The following is a 19,900-nucleotide window of genomic DNA, read 5'->3' on the forward strand; positions in this document are numbered from 1 at the left end:
AAACAAACAAACAAGTTCTTATTTCTTAACTCTCTGCTGCTGGATGGAACACACTTGATAACCTTACTCAACAAAAATCCCTGAATAAAACCTCTGACATTGACAGTTTTCTTTCTTTATTGTCCTGCCCATAACTTCTTATGCTTCTATTTTTCTGACATTGAGTTACTCAGAACATTTGAACTCCAGTAACACAACAGGATCACTGTAAGTAATTAATGTCTTCACAAACTAAAGCTACAAAAGAACAGCTCGGCTATAGGTCTGCACTGTGGTTCATTGTCCCTGGGTCAAAAGAAAAATCCCCTGTGAACATACTGGAGAAAGAGGCATGAAAAGCCCTTCCCTCAGGTATGTAAGGGTGTGTAAACTGATGTTCCCTTTAAAGCACTGTAGGTGTCTGGCGTCTGTTGACTGGTAAAATGCTAATGGTAATGTTATCTTAGTTTTACGCCTCAACATCTGCTAAGCCCTTGGTTTCACCTTGTAAAATTAAATAGAGATTATCCTTCTTTCACCGAAGCTGTAATTTTAATTCAAATTTTATTTTATTTTAAGAAAAAATTCTGACAGATCGTCTCTGTCCTTTTATATGACACCACAAGGGAAAAATAAAGCATGAAAGTGCAGAGAAAGGAAAAGCCTGAGAAACCAAAGCTTGTGCACTGGTGCTTACAACTCACAGGCAAGAAGCAGCAACACTACAGCTACTGCTTTGATCTATCTCCCTATTAATTCCTCTCCCCATTACAGAACGCCTCACATTTCACTGGTATTCTGATGCGATTAAAATATATTCTAATACCTATTAATAGAAATGTTGGTTCAAGTACTAATTAATCTGACATGTGGAAACCCGTATCAACAAAAAAGCAAAAAGGTGCAGTAAGTGGCAACAGTTGAAGTGTTGTCCATTTTCTCCTGAGAAAAAGCCAGACCCCTGTTCTATTGACCTTTACCCTAATGTTTTGATTCGCAAGTGTTTATACGCATCCACCCAGCAACTTCAGCATAAGAGCAACAAGAGAGATTTTGCACTCTACTTCAATTTCAATTATTGCCATAAAGTTCCAATTATAACAGGGTAAGTCATACGCACTGACTTTCCACAGCCTTCACATTAGTTTTTAATTAAACAAGAGTCATATGTCATGTTAAATATACCCTGCTCCCTCATCGCACATTGGTTTGATCACACGCTACTTCATGACTAACCCTTGTTTATATATAAATCTACACATCCTTTATTTTCATGACTGATTCCATCTTCCTTACCTCCCTGCCCCGAATACTATGTACTCAAAGCAAAAGCTCATTGCAAGGGTGGTTTCAGTCACAACTTCCACTGCCTTAATTGTCGCAGCTCTCCCACCTTGAGAAATCCACAGAACTCTACAAAATAGCAAGCTCTGTGTGTGGTGATAAGGATTTACTGGTTTGCCCATCAAAGGCATTAACTCGTTTGTGCCTATAATGGCGAAGGCACATTTACAATATCATGTAAAACAGTGTTTTCCTTGCGGACTTTTAATATCCCTGGCAGTTACTAGAAGCAGCTGGAAAGAACTGATTCCTCCTTAAACTCAGGCCCAAAGCCAGAACATACTGTAGTGTCTCTGGAAAGCAAACTTTTCTAAATCTTGAGGGAGACTTTGAAGCACTGAAGGAGGATCAGTAAGGGCTGACCACGGGGAAGAAAAATTTTAAACCATAACAAACAACTGCGTCTGGAGACATTACACACAACAGAAATGAACTGGGCTCTAATACACAGTCACCATGACAGACTGAGAAATTTAACACCTGAGCGAATGTGCTGGTCAAAGTGCACACACAACATTTCTGACATCTTGGCTGCACGGTCTCCTGCTACCATGGTATGCAAACACACCTGGACCTACGCAAAACACACAGAAATACTGAGTAATTAAGGCATCTGAAGACGCTACAATACTGGAGTTAAGAACATCTGATTTCAGATTTAGACACAGGAAAAAGAACTTGAGTGAGTCTGGATCCTAGCAGAACACTGTCACTCCTAGTCAACAATGCAATGGCCTATGTTAGGGTGACGTTTTTAAAGTTAATTACCTCAGCGTCTTGTTCCCGGAGCTGGTACGTTTTCTCTAAGCACTGCAGTATTCTAGGACACAATGTCTTCTCCTCCAAGAGACACTCCAGAAGTAAGACCAGCTGGTCAGGGAGAAGCTAAGAGGAAAACAAATGCCATGTGTGAACACAGATCTCTACAGACTGAGCAATTAAATGGTTAAAAATTCAAAGAGGACAATATTGTGATAACCTGTACTGAGAAGTACTGAGAAAAAACGTGTGTACTTTCAGCACGTGCTTGAAATACCACATGAACTTCTAGCTGTTTTCTCAGAAACCTCAGGGTTTACGTTTCTGTGTTCTGAAAGACTCTGTGCTGGGGCCCAATGAAGGCTCATTTTCCACAGTTTTCATTAGTATAGTTATATCAGATCTTAACCATGCACATCTTATTGAAACACAATCATAGCTTATTTAGTAAGACTTTTACAGAATATATAGTCTAAGTAATTCCATTTTGTTTAAGCTTGGAAGGAATAAAAAAGAGAACAATATACAGTGCCTAATTTCAGGAATCAAACAGACATATAAGTGTATAATTTTTAAGAGCGGCATTTTTGTCTGTTATATTAGCAATTGCCTGATATTCTTATAGTGAACAAAGAAACACAACACAAATAAGTGATCCACAAAACAAGTGTTGCAGTGACACATTTTGAGGCATATTCTAGCGTAATGAGTTGCAACCCATCTATCATTACATGGTAAAGATGCATTAAGCTTGTGGCACACACAGCACAGATCTGTCTATACATGTATATATATTTAATAGTCAGTTGCTTGACTCCAGAACCTATCATTTCCAATGGGAACCTAATGTAACCTAAAGAGAAAAAGCATAAGAAGTCTGATGTAGCAAATGCTTAAGTGCTCTGTTTAATAGGCTTACTGGATGAACAAATAAATTATTCAAGCAGAGCTCAGAGAGAAATTACACCAGCTGCCAGGAAATATCTACTGGAAATCAAGGGTTCAGGGTTATCAGTCAGAAGTTTGTTATATGCCACAAAGCTTTCCCCACTATTCATCATTGCAGGGCACCAAGAAATGGGGAAGGGAGGAAGAATGTGAATTTAAACTTTTGCACACAAAAATATACCAGCATTGCTCACTACTATTGTTCTCCAAATAGATTAATGAAAAAAAGATACCCTATTACTTTAACACTAGTTCAGTATTTATGACATTTGGCAATTCTCTGGTCCCACCCTGCTGTCTGTGTTCCCATTTGCTCAGTTGATATGTTAACAGGTACAAAACAAAGGCAGCTATAGGAGTTGCCTCTTCCAGCAACACACCCCACAGTCAGGGCTGTTGATGTGCACTGAACAAGTCTGGACCCCTGATCTCTGACAGCAAGCCCATGAAGATATCAGGGATCTTTTGGTAAGTCTTAATCTGTGAAATATTGCTGCTAACAACCAACTAAGCAACGTGCCTTTTTCTTCCCTATTAGTCTGATAAATTTTAGCATTAATACGTAAATCAGAATAAAGAGGAACAGGGATCTCTAGGATTTTAATGCTTTGGTTTCCTTGCATTTTGATTCCTTTCCAATTTTTTATTACTAAAGTTGTACTCTTAGAGACTGAAAAAACCCTCACATCTTACTGGCTCTTACTGGAACATTTTCTAAGTGACACCAAAGCCTGCCAACAAAATGAAGTTGTTAAAAATAGTCAGACTTTTAAAATTATTGAATATTTCAGTTCCAGGACAACTACTAAAGCATCAGCTTGAATGTTCATCGTGGAGTCTAACTCTGAAAAATAAAACAGGGAAGGCTTCTGGGAAGTGCCTCTGCTTGGAAACCGAATTCATTCTAAACGCTAATAAAATCTGAAATGTTGCAGAACGCCACACACAGAAAGGTAACTTCTGATTCAGAAAGCTTTCTCTGCTAACTACAAAGACGGCAGAGCAATACTTAAATTGTAGAAACTGCAAAACAGCTGCTTGAATGCACAGGTTACAGAACAGCTGAGAGTTATTATTTTATAATACATCTCCAGTATAATTGCTATACAGATTCACACACAGAAAGCTACTGTTTAAGATAACATTTCAGAATCTTATTAAAGCCAACAAAAGCACAGCAGCAGAGCAACAGCCATGCCCTTAATTTACCTCTGCCTAGTGCTGCATTATGGGTGAAGAGTATTATAAAATTACATGTTAAACACTTATCAGTTTAGATTTGAGACAGCAGAGAAAAAAATGACACCATGGCTTCTGTTATTTTCCCATGTTCCAGCTGCCTGAGATGAGACTTTTTGTTACCAACTCACGGTTTAATTGCAGTCTAAGGTAGGAGGCAGCAAACCCTGGCACCCACAGAAGGAATGCTGACAGACCCCAAACCAAAGGGGCACCAGTGGGTGGAGCGATTCTGTTTTGTTCTCCCGCTACTTCCAACACAAAATAACAGGACAAACATTCCCTTTCATTTCTAACCCTTTTAAGAAACGCGATTCTGCCTAAGAGAGAAACCCATTCTAAGCAAAGAGGCAGAAAGCTCCGCCAAAGTTTCACGATGGAGACTACTACAAAATTCCTTCAGGTTTTTTTTTTTTTCCCCAAACACAGCAATGTGAATAACGCTATCACCAAAGCAGCTTTTTAACAGTTATAAATAAAGTGCATAAAATTTCCCTTGAATTTTAAGTCAAAAAACCCATACTCCATTATTTTTCTTTTTCCCCACCACAATCCTCATTTGTCCCATCCACCTGTTACTTCTCATCTTTCACACCATGAGAAGTGTTTGGGGTACAAGCTGTGGATTTTCCATTTGTTTGCCTTATGCTTAATACAAAAGGGCCCTTGCTTTTAAGTGCTACCAAAACAGAAATGCTGGAGAAAACTAAAAATAGATTTATTTTCAAGTATTGTTAAGCAATTTTCCTTTACAAAAATCCATATTCTGTGAATGCATATTGAATATCTAACATACATAAAACCCCACACAACACAGCTACAGCAAAATGCAGCACTGTGTCAATGTGCATTCCCACGTCGAAGACATTAAGAAAACAACCATAACACTCCCAACACAAAATTTCAGTCTTCCTGTTAAAAAAAAAAAATAAAAAAAAAAATATATATATATATATAATGTCTCTGAAGTATTGGAGCATGCTCAATCACAATGCTCAAATACATGCAATTATTAAAGTAGCTCACTTCAATCAGGAAATGTGGCGAGCATCAAGACATAGTTTTCGTTACGGCAACAATTGCTGCAACAGCATCTATTTATATTTAAAGTAGACAGCTCCTGTCCCAACCTATGCCTGTCGCATGGAAATCATACTGCTTTTCCCAGGGTTCCTCCTCCCCCAGTCGTGAGTACTGGGAACTACATAGAGGGAATAAATTAATTTGTTGCCATCAGGCACTCAAGAGGTTTTCTGTCATGTCCCATCTAATTAAACATCAACTCCACTATAAATCTGTATCCCAGCACTGTATACTTTATCTTGCCCAAGAGTGTAAAAACCCTCCCGCAACTTTTCAGCCTTTTCGAGGAGTTTAGTTTGTCCTGCCACTAAATAGCCACTGTCCCCTGCTTCCCCTCTGTTACCTGATGTGGTGGTTTTAAAATTTGAATAATTAGGCTGTTACCTCTAAAGCAAACTGCAAATGATAGAGAGTATGAAAAGTAGGCTTGTATTTGAAAAAGGAAAGATGAAAGAATTAAAGAAAACATAATCAAATTGAAAATATAACTCAGACTATCACCAAAACAGCTTACAGAGGCTGAGATTCAATGTATACTGAATAACTGGGAACTAAGAAAAAGCATATGTATTTTCTTCATATTATTACACAAAACACTTAACTCATTATACTGTGTTAAAAACATTGGTAGCTTTGAAAAGCTTTCTACAAACAATCATGGAACAAAACTATGAGTTTTCTGAATCCTACCCCTAACCTGTAAAAAGCAGAAAGAAAACAAATCTTCCCTCTTCAAAGATCTGGTACGGCAGCTACAGAGGTCACTGACCCCACATCTCAGAAGACCACCCACACGAAGGAGCGTATTTATCAATTCCTACATTTACAAACGCAATAAATGCCAGATTCACCCTTTATACGAGAAAAAATGCCACTGAAACATTTGACTACTGACCTTTCACAGCCATGAAACGTGACACAGATCTATCTACATGAGCATCCACAGAACCAGCGCCCGCGCTGCACCCCTAAGCCAGCACACAAATCACTAAAGTCGTACAGCTGGTATGCTGAATATCCCATTTGCTCCTGCCTTCACTTGAATGAAGTCATTGAAAGCCTCCTCGGAGGGGAAATTGTGCCTCAGACTAATGCAGCAACCGATTGACAGTGGCGTGATTTCTATTATTACTCCATTATCACACTGGGATCTGCGCCTAAATGAGCATACTTCCTCCCTGATGCCATTTCCTTTTATCCTGGTTCTCGTCTAAAAGCGGATCAATGGGAGTAATATATATGATGTCACTTCAATTTACAGCTTCTGCCTCCCTCTCTTCGCGTGCACAGATAGATCGATTCTTCCCAAAAATGGTTAAGAAATGCACGGGGAGACTCTTCTCCCAGAGAAGGGTTCTCTGCTATATTTGTCTGTGTAACCACAGCAAGGAACTGTTTACACTGAGTAAAAACAGGGGGGAAAGGGAAAAAAAAATCACTACTGTGCACTGGAAAACGCTGGCTGAAACGCAAGACAAACAAGGCCAAGAACAGATTGAAAGTGATTTGACCTTTGAAAATTACATAGAAAAGTTTCAAGTTTCTATGGCACAATATATTTCTCCTGTATTTATTTGGGAGAAGGTACTTACATTCCCCCTCCAAAACATGGAGTGTCTTTTCATTTACAGTTTTACAAGATTTTCCAAAGTCAAACTGAATTCCTTCTTACCCCCCTCTTAAGAAATAAAGGGAAAAACCCACCTCAGAGTTCAATAGTGAATAGTTCCCTTCATATGGAATTTCCTCATTAATTGCAGATAAGAAAGCACTGCTACTAGTCCAGGAGAAAGGATTTATAGGGCCAGGCCATCTCTACGCCTATACTCGGCACAGATCAAGCAAATCCCTGAATGACTTTCACGTTATAAACTCTCCATATAGACAATGTGCCTCGAGGGCTGATTTCTGCAGGCTGCAATTAAACAAAAAACCTTTGTAAAACAAATCCCCCCCTTCCTCAAGCTGTCCAGAAAATTGTTAGCTTGAAAATTCAATAAAAAACTATTTACTCAACAACATTTTTAGACAGACTTTGTTGCTGTCTACCTCAAACAATATTCTCCAGATGCTGTTTTTATCTGCACAGTGACTTCTTTTAGATGAAAACAAGGTTTCCCCCCCACAACCTTCAGGGGGTAAAATGTACTCAGATCAAGTTACATATGAATTCAATAAAAATGTCCATGCTAACAGCTGTTAACTAGCATAGTATGATACACTACTTAAGACTGTCTAAGCCTGAAAGAGCTAGTCTGCAGTTTGATTAATACACAGGGAAAAAAAGCAATCTGCAGCTGACAAAAAAATGCTTTGAACCGGTTCGCAAAATAAAACCCATCTATGCCAGAGGCTGACAAAATTTCAGAAGTGTGTAGTGAAGCAGACTGTTCTGGTTAACTTTGTTTGGGTCAGTCTATGACTTCCCTCTTGCTGAAAAATCAGTTCCCCTTTGAACGTTTACAAAAGATAACCAGACCTCACTGTATTTAAGAGCAAAACAAGTATCTCTGTCTGTAACACATTCTCATCTATCTATGAACCATACTTCTAGGAAATGTCTTCCCATCGTGTGCAATTTTTCTCAGTCTCTGATCAGACTTTTTTTCTGTGCATGGCAACTAATTTTTTAATATCTACTTTTAACAACAACAACAAAAAAGCATTGCACTGCTTTTTATAGTGGAAAAGAAATTCCTATTAACTTTGCTTCAAAAAGTCTTACTTCAGGAAGTAATGATCGCACCAAGTTCATCAGGATTTGGTTTGTGTTGCACTTCAAAATACTGTTTCTGGGACAAAAATGTCTGGTTATCACTTGCTTCATACTAGTAGGACATAAAAATGACAGGGATAACAATTTATTTAATAAACAACTGCACTTGCATTTCATCCCAAATTACTTTCTTCTTTATAAGATCAAAATTAGGGTTTTCTTATTTTTGGAAGCAGATCATCTATGTCAGAAATCGTTTTAAGGCCACTACCTACTCCAGTATAAAGGTTTGATTTATTCTAGCTACGTATGTGAAAACATTGCTGGGTGAAGGACACAAATCCCAAAGAAATGCACAAACTTAAATATGCACACAAGTCAACTGACCATTGACTTTGTAATGCTCCTTTTCAAAGGCAAGGACAAAAATAGCAGTAATCAGAGTGCAACTGTCGATATGCAAGCAATAAATGACACAGCTACAATTTAAGGTGGGCTCCTAGAGGGTTCAGAAAGGTTTTGTGTGTGTGTTTGATTTTAATTATAACTTAACTTGATATGCTCAATGAAACTTGGGAAAATCCTTCCAACTGAGCAATGTGTTCAGCGTCTTCGAAAGAGGAGATGCTGATGGGCAAGTACTTTACAAATCTTTGAGATGACCTCCTCAAAACCTGACTTAAATTAACACTGTTTTGTCAAGTAACATTTGCATAACCAGTGTTGTACTTCCTAAATGTTACAGATGCCCTGTTGGGGAAGGCCCTTGGGATTACTTGTGTGCTTAAACTTTGTCATACCCATACAGTTCTTTTTGTCCTGTTGCATTTAAATGTGATTTTGACACAGTACATATCATTGTACAAATCAAGTCATATTACTCACACCTTACTGTTTGGCAATAATACATCAAACTTAGCACTCAATTTTCTTAACACTGATAAGTATTTGTAAGGTAGTATGGAAGCAAAAGCAGACAGGCAAAGTATGGGTATATATGTTACAATACTGTGACATGAGAACGCAGGGATTTAATTTTATCAATATTTTAAGCTGACTTTCAATGTGGGAATCAGCAGCATAAATGTAAGTTAAAAGCTGTTTTTCATATTCTGTGTCTGATATTCTGGCTACACGTTAGCAGTAATGTTTTTAAAAAGCCACCCTTTGACACCAGTCCATAAACTGAAAATTTTCTTCTTAAGCTGTAGGACAAAATATTTTCCCATAATTTACTTAATGGATAGACAATCCACTTATGAAGAAATTTAGCATCTGCAATCTAATATAAATGCACTGAAATGTCAAAAATTATTAAACCTTTATGATCTAACATACTGCTGACCCAGCAGAATGAAAACCAGGTGGCTTCCACTACAGGTTCAGTCAAGTTACACAATGATTTCCCTCAATGCTAGTTTTCTCAAAGGAATGTTTCACCATAACTTTACCCCCGAGCATAATAATTCCCTTTTAAGCATAATAGGCTACACATTGTCTATTCAATGCAGATTATCATCTCTGCCACTTACTACCCTGCTTCTAGCATTTGCTGAGCTGAAATATCCAGTAGAGACAAGAAGCCAGGTTCCTCATCTAAAATCACACTCCACAGGATCATTATTTAGACACACTGGGAACAGGCAGCATTGCTCTGACACAAACTGAAGTTGAAGATGGCAACAAGCAACATCTTCAGTTACCCTTTCACTTGGTTTCAGAAGTCCTCAGCGCTGGAGAGTTGATCAGAACATCATCCCTATGGATAGTGCTCTACAACCACATGAAAGCAGCTGGCATTAACAGGACCTTCTCATCTAACAGCAAACCCAACAGAGGCAGGTTCAACAAACCATTTATCTAACTAGTAAAAACAAAGCCATGAAGAACTCTGGTTTTATTTCCCAGCCTCTTAGACTGCTACAAATTAAAGGGTTCATACAGAAGACCAACATGTCTTAGTAACTGGTGGAAAGATTTAATACCCACATTATAGCAGATGTTGAAGTGGAAGTATTTGCCTCCTTATTCATCCACCCAAAACACCCTAGGTCTCAGCTGCTCTAGGCTATGGGCTGATGCTGAGATCAATAGCAGTATAAACCATCTTGCCTTGAATGACTATCACCTATATCACTGAAAACAAACAAACCAGTGGATGTCCTCTGAGACATTAAAAGAAAGTTGCAGACTACAGCAGACACCAAAGTTGAGTGTTTCAGTGGCCAGTCTCACTGCGCAATGGAAAGGTGAAGAACCAGTATCACTGTATGCTAGCCACGACCATCAGTGAGAGCACGCTCAGAGAGACTTTCTTTGTTTTTTGGCCGTATGTACTAGAAGAAGAAAGAGGGAGAAAAGCCTGAGAGCCAAAGAAAATTAACTAATTTTTCTAAGTTTTGCTATGTTGCAAATTACTAGCCAAGTAACCTCATCACCCAACACCTGAAAGTGCCAAATCTTTAGAAACTACCACAGGCAGTTAAGCTACATCTTCAGTTCAAAATTCTTTCAACAGAACTGAGCAAAGGCTAGCATGAGAGATATCTTCTTTTTCCTTGAGAAATTGGTACATACATGGAAATTTCTGAAACAAAAAATTGTTCTACCTATGCCTACCAGCGCAAGACGCAGTTAATGCCCAACATTCATTTGGGACTGTGATATTCAAGGATCATAGGAACTGACTATGAGTTTCCCAGCTCTCTTATGGTATGGTCAGGTCTTGGGGAGACCATGACCTGTTCACCAGAAAATGGCCCTTCTGATAAGTTGGCCCAAACAGCTGGAATCATTCAGAGATAGAACCTGAAAAAGGAGAGAGATGAGAACTTACTTCCTTCTCTAACCTTTCATCAGCCTCACTGCTGCTGAAGAAAGTCATGTCAATTCCAGCTCAGAGGTCCAGGACCTGACAGCACTGCACTCATGAGGGCTGGCCAAGGTTCACCATAAAGCATTAATGTCCCAAGTCTTCCTGGAGGAAAGGACTAAAGCACAGATGGGAAACTGTACTTCCGTCACTTCACCTTTTTCTCCTGGAATCCACAAGAATCACCCTCTTTTCTACCCTTTTGATTTCAGAACAACAGGTTGTGAGTGATTTAATGTCTGTCAGTTGACTTACAACATCTGTAGATCAACTGCATTTCCAGACCTCAGCTAGCAGTATTTTCTTCTGACCTGAAATCTGGCTCTGATGCACTGTGTGTCCAACACAGCTTGTGCATACTCACAACAGTTTTCCAACACACCAAGTTGATTTGATTATTCATTAGGATTTTTAGTGTTGGGATTTTTTGTGTGTGCGTGTAGCGTGTACATTTGTTTGTTTGTTTGTTTTGAATTTGTTAAGAATGCAACTGATCAGACCAAGTGGACTTGGAAGTTTCTGAAATACATACATACTTCCTCCAAGCAAGCCTTAATCACAAACAACTTTATTATACAACAGACAAAACAAATGACATCTAAACCTGAGACGACATAGGTGACACTGGGAACTTAGAAGAGCAGTAAGTAGAGCTTCCAGTCTCCAATGACTGAACAAGTAGAGATGCCAATGCACTGCCATCAGCTTCTTGGATTCTTGTTTTAAGTAACATCTCACAACGGCCAGGACTAAAAATCTCCAGTTGCCTGGGAGAACTCTTTTGTCATGGCTGGAAGTGATGCAGTTCCACAGCCGTGGTCACTTCTCAGCAGAATTACCTCAGTGTCTCAACGTGACGCCTTTGGCATTTCAGAAGACAACACAACATCACTACGCCAGTAACGCTGGTTACCACACGCCTGTCAGACTGGTCTTCAAGTTTCTGCCCTGGTTCCCACCAGAACCGCCTCTAACCCAGCCACTGCAGCCTGCGCTGGTAACACTGAAAAGGCCACCTCTGACTGCCAACCATGGACCACAGGCAACAGCCAGCCCTTCCTCCATTCCACAGTTCTCCTCTGGAAGCCTAAGAAACCCCTTCTGAAAAAAAACCCCACTCCACTGCACACTACTCTCTCCACAGGGGGAAGATGAGACAATAAACAACACATGACAGATGTTAGTCCATTGCTTAATGCACTTGTGGACGCTACTCAGATTCTATGGCTATGAGTGTGGTAAGGGAACAGAGTAAGAATATCCCATTACTTTTTATTCTTGCTTTTAAGAATATGGATAAGATTTTATTTAAAACTGTTGTGGAAGACAATTACCATTGGAAAAGAGAATCAAGCCTGTAAAAGATCTGAGGACAAGAAGAGGAGTGTGGCATAACACCTTATTATGCCCAAGGCCATTTAAGAAGTTGCCATAGTTATTAGCAAGGATCTAGCTGCTGGATTTTCTCTTTCAAAATCCCATATAGAAGCATTAAAACTAACCATAAAAATAAATCCAAGCTGAATCTTGCTGGACATGAGCTTTTACAAACTGCATGTGACTTATAGATTTTTACCTTGAAGGAGCACAAGAAATTGAGTGGCTTGAGACAGGATTTCACAACATTAGCATGTGTAGGAGCAGGACTTCTAAGGAAAACTAACCAACCAACCAAAAACGCAAACACATGCAAACTAAAAACAACCCAGCAAACCAAACCCTAAAAGCTAGTTCAAATATTACTGTTTTCAGAAGTAATTCCAGGTAAAATCTGATAAAAGTGCTACATTCTGCTTATGTTTCTCAGGTGAGACTTTCTGTAATGCCAAGGAAGAAATGTGAATTATTAAAAGGCAGTAGGAGTTATTTTATCACATGTACTGACCAGTACTTCCACGGATAGACACAGCATTAATAATTACTTTTAAATAGATATAATGGATTTGTTTCTTGACTCAGAACTACACCTTTGTGTGGGAACAACTCTAGTCAATTTAATACAATTACATCAAAGCACTTGCCTCTGAAGAGCTCTCTCTCAAAAAAATTCCCAAATTAGAACTTTCTTGTGATTAATTATAGAAAAAGATGCCGGCATTATCACACTGCAAGTGAATAAAGCCAGGAAAAAATAAAAAATATTTTAGACATATTAAGCAACTATTAAGTTTGTGAAGGGGTATGAAAAAAATACATGACATTTAAGACACAAACTCCATTATAAATTCACTCTCACAGTTGGGCTAAAACTAGAGGCTTTAAAAACATTAACTTCCTTATAAAATAGGGATAAATGTAATGTACTATGCTCATTTGCTATATTGGTTTATGCACACAAGCATACAAAGACATATGTTCACCTAATAACTCACTGAGAAGTTTTTACCTCTCTCCAAACCCCTCTTATTTAATAAGAAGTCCCATAATTTAAAAAAAAAAAAAGTTGTGGTGGTAGTAGTGGGTTTTGGTTTTGTGTTTTTATTTATCTGTAAGGAAGATTAAATGAGTTGCTTGAAAGACCTTAATTTCATACCCTCTCCCCACCATTAGCTTTAGATGTCACATTTCAGAGTACCCGGAATCATTTGATGTATTTATATAAAATGCAGGTACTTGCAACTTCATTTCCAGAAGCAGGCATAAAGACAAGTCTTCTTGCTGAAATGGAAGAGGGTTCTAGGTTCTCCACTTCCAAAAAGAGATTTTCTATTATGTTTTCCACCAGTCATTTACTACTGGAGCCTATCCTTTACAAAACAGGATTTACTTATTTATTTCTAAGGCTGCATGCTACTTAACTTCTCCCTCTGCAGGAAAGGAGGGTGAGGAAAAAGTATTAATCTCCAGGAAGGATATGTGGAAAATTTGCTGAACTATGGCCTCATTCTGTAACTCCTTATTGAAAGAGGGTTCCCACTAACTTCAAGGGAACATTTGCTCACGTAATGAGCACAAGACTGGTACTTAATCACTGAAGTTACATAGAAATGTGAAAACAATCACACAGGTAATGCCAAGGAGCAGTGAGCTGACTGTGCAGCAGTAGAGTGTTGTTTATACATGAAAGGCTGGATAACTACTACATACAGTGCTTCAACAGTAATTCATAATCTTATCTGCTGATGGAAATAGTTGACTGAAAGTCGGCTCTAGTGAGAATCTACAATGCTGTACACAGTGACAGAACCAAGTTATTTACATGAAAAGTTTAAACAGTACAATCTTACAACTAAATTGAGTAATCGTTTGGTAACATAATCATTTAAATTTAATTTAAAGTAAGTAATGCATGCTTTAGAACACTGAAATGAAACCCATTCTGCAGTACAAGCAAAATATCTGCTTATTATGGGATCTCGCTCTTAAGAAGCAAAGTCAAGTGCCCACTCCATCAGCTCTTTCCGTCTAATGAAATCAATCTCTAGAAGTTTCATTTCAGATATGTGTATGGTTTTGTGGCTAAAACAGACCTGAGGTTTCCATTATAAACCACAGTTTTCAGGTGTTTATAACTTAACTATAAAAACTCCCTCCACGAAGAAACTTGGCATTAAAGTTCTCAGCCTATAAGAGATTTTTAAAAGATTACTTTCACTATCATTATTCCAGATAAAATGTCAAAGGTAGTTCACTGATTCAAGACAATAATCTATCACCACTATCTACTTTTTAGAAATGAAAACTTAACAGCTGATTACTCTAGGATGAGTCTAATTACATTTGTAATTCTTTGAAATTACGACAGCTATACTAATAAAAAGTAAATAGCTATGGCTACATGAAGGAATAAATATTTTCCACTGGCAAAATTAACTCTTCATAGCTCCATCTTAAACAACATAAACAAAAATGATAGCACTTCTTTAGAAGTAGGCAGCACAGATTTAGTTTGCTGTGTATTTTTTTCCCACTGCTTAAAAGCAATGCCTGCATATGTCTCTCAAAATCCTGGCCACTTCATCACCTACCCCAACAAAACCCCAAGACAACTGCAGTTTATGGGCTCAATGCTGCAAACAGGTATAATTAACTTTGCATGCATGAGTACCTCCACTGAAAGCAACAGCAACTTACATGTGCTCACAAGTTTACAGCATTGGGCCCTCTTAAATGCCCCATTTAAAAGGACATTACAGGGTTTAATAAATGTATGGTAAAGTCACACTGTAGAATTTTGCAGCAACAGTATGGTGGTTGTGTTTTCAAAACAGCTCAAAACATGAGGATTCTGTATTATGTTACACACACTCATAGAGCAATTTCTATTATATGCTGCTTATTATCTGCAGAATACAATGAACTAATTAATCCATATACAACTTTAGCTAGTCCTGTCTAAAAAGTACACTGAAATAAACAACGTATTCTTGGAAATCTAACATTTTTTTACTACCCTGTTATTTTCAAATGCACACATCTGAGCTACAACAATAGGTCAGGTTTTAAGGCAGATTCTGTGCATCACTACTTAAGGCTGGGAAGCTGCTGCAGCACCGGCTTTCAGATGTATACATACCCACAAGCCCTAGAAACCTGGGAACTAAGAGCACTCGGCACCTCTGGAAATTAAAGACCTCACAACCATAGTGTGTACACTGCAGTGGCCCAAGCAAAGCAGGCACTATCCACTGAGACCTCCTGTTTCTCTTCTGGTTTTCTGGCAATCTTACAGTTATTTCACCACAGACTGGTAATAGGGCAGACTCCTGCCCACAATCAGCTTAGCCATCTATCAGTGTATCTGTCTTCATTTTGCCAATTATCTTTGTCTAAATTCCAGAGAAACTGAAGAGACCCACTTTAAAGACCCACAAAAAACACGTGAAACAGCCTTAGATTTCACCATTGAAAAACTTTAACCTTGAAAAAAAATCCAAACAGACACAGGAAGCCGAGTACAAGTGTATTAGATGCTTTTCTTCCCTGTAAACGGTTCCTAAAGAAGCTGTCTGTATTTCATATACCTCTTAAGTCTGGGAAAAGAAACCAGCTGTGCTATGAATGCCCAGGCTGGCACTGTTAGGTAAAATACTCCCTGCTATTACTCTTTTAATGTTATGACTCAACTCTTTCATAAGCATCCCTAAAAAAAGTGATAAATTATAAGTCTAAGGTCTTAACCACTACTATTTGCAAATGGGCAATAGAGGCAAGAAGGTGATATGAAAGGAATTTCACTGGTGTTCAAAACAAGCACTGTAGCCCATAACAACTGATTTACTCCAAGAATTGGTAAGGCACATGACAAAAGAAATGCAGTATTATTGTTAAAAGGCCAAAAGGCATGGGTATACTTACTGAAAATGCAATTTCAGTTCCACCCTGTTGGCGGGAGCACAAAGTCCTTTAACCTGATTATACCTTTACTGTGGTGCCTCTATAACATCCGTCTTCTCTTCAGACTAAAAGCACAAGCTCTTCTTAATCTAAATCCAATCACAAACCAGTCTTGGACATGCTCCACCCTTGCAATTACATATTGCTCTCGGTGATCATATTCCACCTCTTTACTTCCCTCCTCCTTTTCCGTACTGTAGCTCTTTTTATTCAATGTTCTTCTGGGATCATTATCTCTCATCTAATAATTGCATTAATTAGAAATTTTAATTTTGGCATTTAAACAACGTGAAACTAGTTTCGACAAATCTTGAAATTCCAGGGGCAATAAAAACATAAAAGTAAAACCTTTTTTCATCTGCCCCCAAATGTGTATGATTTTCTAAAACACACAAAAAAAGAAGAAATGTTATCCTACTGCCTTCTGTAACACGATGACAGCCTGCTTAATTTCAGGTGTTACCTACTGCATTGGCTTCAAGGAAATATATGCAGTAAACATATCCTTTTGCTTCAAGAGCTGAAATATCAAGAAGGTGCATCTAGGTTTGCCAAGGGCAGCACATATTTCCTCATCTTCAAAACAACTGCGCTTTATTTTATATGCAATTTTAATGTAAATAGAAGCAATGAAAGTAAAGAGTCTATTGAAACTGTAGTTTCTGTTAATTATGAATACTATGTAAGTATGCTTACAGTAAATCGTAGGTGCTGGTCTGTGTGATTTCACAATGCAAATCAGCTCACAGGGAGCCTGGCTGGAATAAACAAATAAAGCAAAAGTATTTCAGCAGGTCTGTATCATTAACAAAGCCAGTTTAAATAAGCAGCTTTTCCATTACATACTGCCCTTCTGTATTAACCTCTGTGGTCAAAAAACAGTTTGTCCAAATAGAAACAAAGCGTTTACAATGCTGATTAGTTTTGAATGTGTCTGCATGGCGCAAAATAATAAGGATCTGTGGCTTTCTGAGTGGCACCTCAAGGGAAAGAACAGGAAAGTGACAACAAAGACATGTTGTGACATAACAGCACGCAATTTTTTCACAGAGCTGCCCGAGATCCACACAGTGCTGAGGACTGGTTTGCTCTGGAAAATAGCTTTTCCCTTTTGTCAATCCACTTGGGATCCTTGACCATACAGTTTGAACTGACTTTAAAGTGGGAAGTGAGGGGGGAGGGAAAACAAAACCCCAAATTGCCATGACTGTCTTTTCACCATTTACACCGTTAAATTTATATCACCAAGGCAATTAGAGCTTACTGGCCTGAATACTGAAAATTACTGACTTATGCTTAGCAACCCTTCAAATGACAGCATTTGTAGGGCACAATAAGGAAACCAAATTATGGGCCTCTTGATGTATACAATACCTCTTTCCCTTATGTTTGTTTCTCTTTATTTCTTAAAGTTCAGGTTTCCAGTTCCACCTCTCTGTGTAGGCCAGTGGTACTGTGGTGATGCAGATACACACTGTACATCACAGTATAGCTCTAAACTGCAGTGGCAGACAGCAAGAGGGGTTAGTTTAATCCAGATTTTGGGTAAGTACAAAGCAAAAGACAGAATGGAGGCTGGTGTGTCAAGCTGCTGAGACCTCAAAATCATGGGAAAACATACTGCTGGCTTTTAGCCAGCTACTTCTTGAATGCCTCTCCCCCTTTTCATGTATACCTGCTACTGTTTAGAGCAGTAAATCAAATATTGTTTCTGTTTTTTAAAAATGTGTTGCAGGTTATCCATAATAGAAAAATGTGAGCTCCATTACACTTTTTTTTTTTTTTTTAATACTTATTGATCTATACATTGTTTTTTTCCCAATTCTTGGTGATTGGATTTTCCTCTATTTCTGGAATGTTTACTTAATGTTTGACATCTTACTGTTTCTTCTGGACAATCAGTTTCTCTAGTGTGGGTGGGGGTTTCTTTTTGTTTCTTTTTTTTTCTTAATATTACTCACACAGTAACAGGGGAGAGAAAACAAAACAAAACAAAACACAATAATAATTTTTTAAACCCTCCCCAGGAAACCGGATTGTAATACAACAAAATTTGTCAGAGTGACAAAGAGGGGGGGGACCTCACATATTTTCGACTAATATTTTGAAGCCGACTAGATTTAAAGTTCAGCATTTAAAAAACAAAAAGGAAAACGAACAACGCAGATTTTGAAAAATACTTTGCTCAGTCTAAAGAGAGGGCTTTGACAGGGAATAGAAGGGAATGAAGAAGCATGCTTGTATTATGAAATTCAACAGGAGGCAAGAAAACACTGTAAAAAAAATTCCATTGATAGGATGACATTTTCTTCCTGCAGACACTTTACACATTCCACCCTTTCACCACTTTTCAAAGCCACTGTTTGTCTTTTTCTAGTATTTCAGTGTAAGTGAAGTTGAAACGTCTCTCTTGCTGCTCGCTTCCCACACTTTCTCTGTTTGACCCTTGATGATGACCGTGCACTTCCCCAAGGAGACCATCGTCAGCATGCGGCGTGTGGAGGTGACGGCTGAGCTGAAACACCACGAAATAAACTGCAACCATGAAGTGGCCGCTTCTGCACACACAAGGAAACCTTCCCCAGGAGCCAGAGGGAGGCACCTCAGGAACAGAAAAGAGTTCTACTTAGTTTTCAAAAGACATTTATACGCTGCTCCTTTGAAACTCTGCTGAGCTCCGTCTAAAAGCTTTCAGCATTGTTGGTTATGTAAGGGATGCAGCCAAACATACATGGAAATCAAGAAATGCTACAAATCAGTTTTTGCTATTGGTGGTTGAAACAGCTAAATTCAGTAACGTGCAATTTGAGGCAGGATAACCACGCACTACACGATGCTACTTAGCACCTACAGAAGGATTTTGTCAAACTGTATTTTGCTGTAACTCATTTTCTACCACATTTTTATTTCTAAGTTTTAATGCAAAGCAAATATAAAATTAAATGGCTACAAACAGAAGTAAAAACTGTTGTAATTTGTGCAGTTGCTACAAAAAAATCTACGTATTTCTATTTCTCATACAAAATATCTAAAGTACTCCACAGTTAGCTTGTATTTGAAACAATGCTCAAAGCTATGCTTGAAGTACCTTATTGTGAAAGGCAGACAGAAGCAGTCTTGACTAAAGTGGAATTACTATTCAGTGAAAAGTAAAAGAAAAAAATACTAGAAGGAAAGTCAAGCATAGAGACAACAGCCTTGAATCAAGGATCTCTATTTGTCCACGTTAAATTGGATGTTAATTTTCCAGCTATATTAACTTACCACATACATTTTCATAATTAAATTATATAATATGATACTTCAATAAACATATTAGGTAAATATCACAGGCATTTTAGTTTAGAACAAGAGAGCTTGGCCACGTATTAGTTGCACGTTCCTGCTAATCTGCTACGGTGAAAAAAGTGCTACTCTGAATAACTATAAATTGATTTTCCGCAAATATACAAATCAGCAAATGTTTTGAATAACTAACCTAACTAACTAACATTTTTAAATATAAATTTTATTACAACTTGAATGGAGCAAGGAGAGAAGTTACTGTTCAGATAAATGTTACATACATTTTTGCACACTGGCACCTTCATCACAACTTGCAAACAAAACTGTGCTTTGCAGAG

General features: G+C 38.2%; 1 protein-coding gene across 26 annotated transcripts in view; it reads right to left on the reverse strand.

The window, feature by feature from the left end:
- The window catches only part of AOPEP (aminopeptidase O (putative)), a 191,473-nt gene that overhangs the window by 26,529 nt on the left and 145,044 nt on the right, over positions 1-19,900 (reverse strand). For 15 of the 26 annotated variants that reach the window (XR_010468925.1, XR_010468924.1, XR_010468927.1 and 12 more), the window contains one exon: positions 2,092-2,208. The exons of 1 other annotated variant lie outside the window; for it this stretch is intronic. Coding sequence is in view for 11 of the 25 variants with exons in the window: in XM_065045811.1 (XP_064901883.1) it covers positions 2,092-2,208 (117 nt within the window). In the remaining 14 variants the exon portion in view is untranslated. 10 more of the 26 variants (XR_010468929.1, XR_010468928.1, XR_010468935.1 and 7 more) reach the window with 4 other exon arrangements.

Source organism: Columba livia, chromosome Z (assembly GCF_036013475.1).
Source record: "Columba livia isolate bColLiv1 breed racing homer chromosome Z, bColLiv1.pat.W.v2, whole genome shotgun sequence".
NCBI lineage: Eukaryota > Metazoa > Chordata > Aves > Columbiformes > Columbidae > Columba > Columba livia.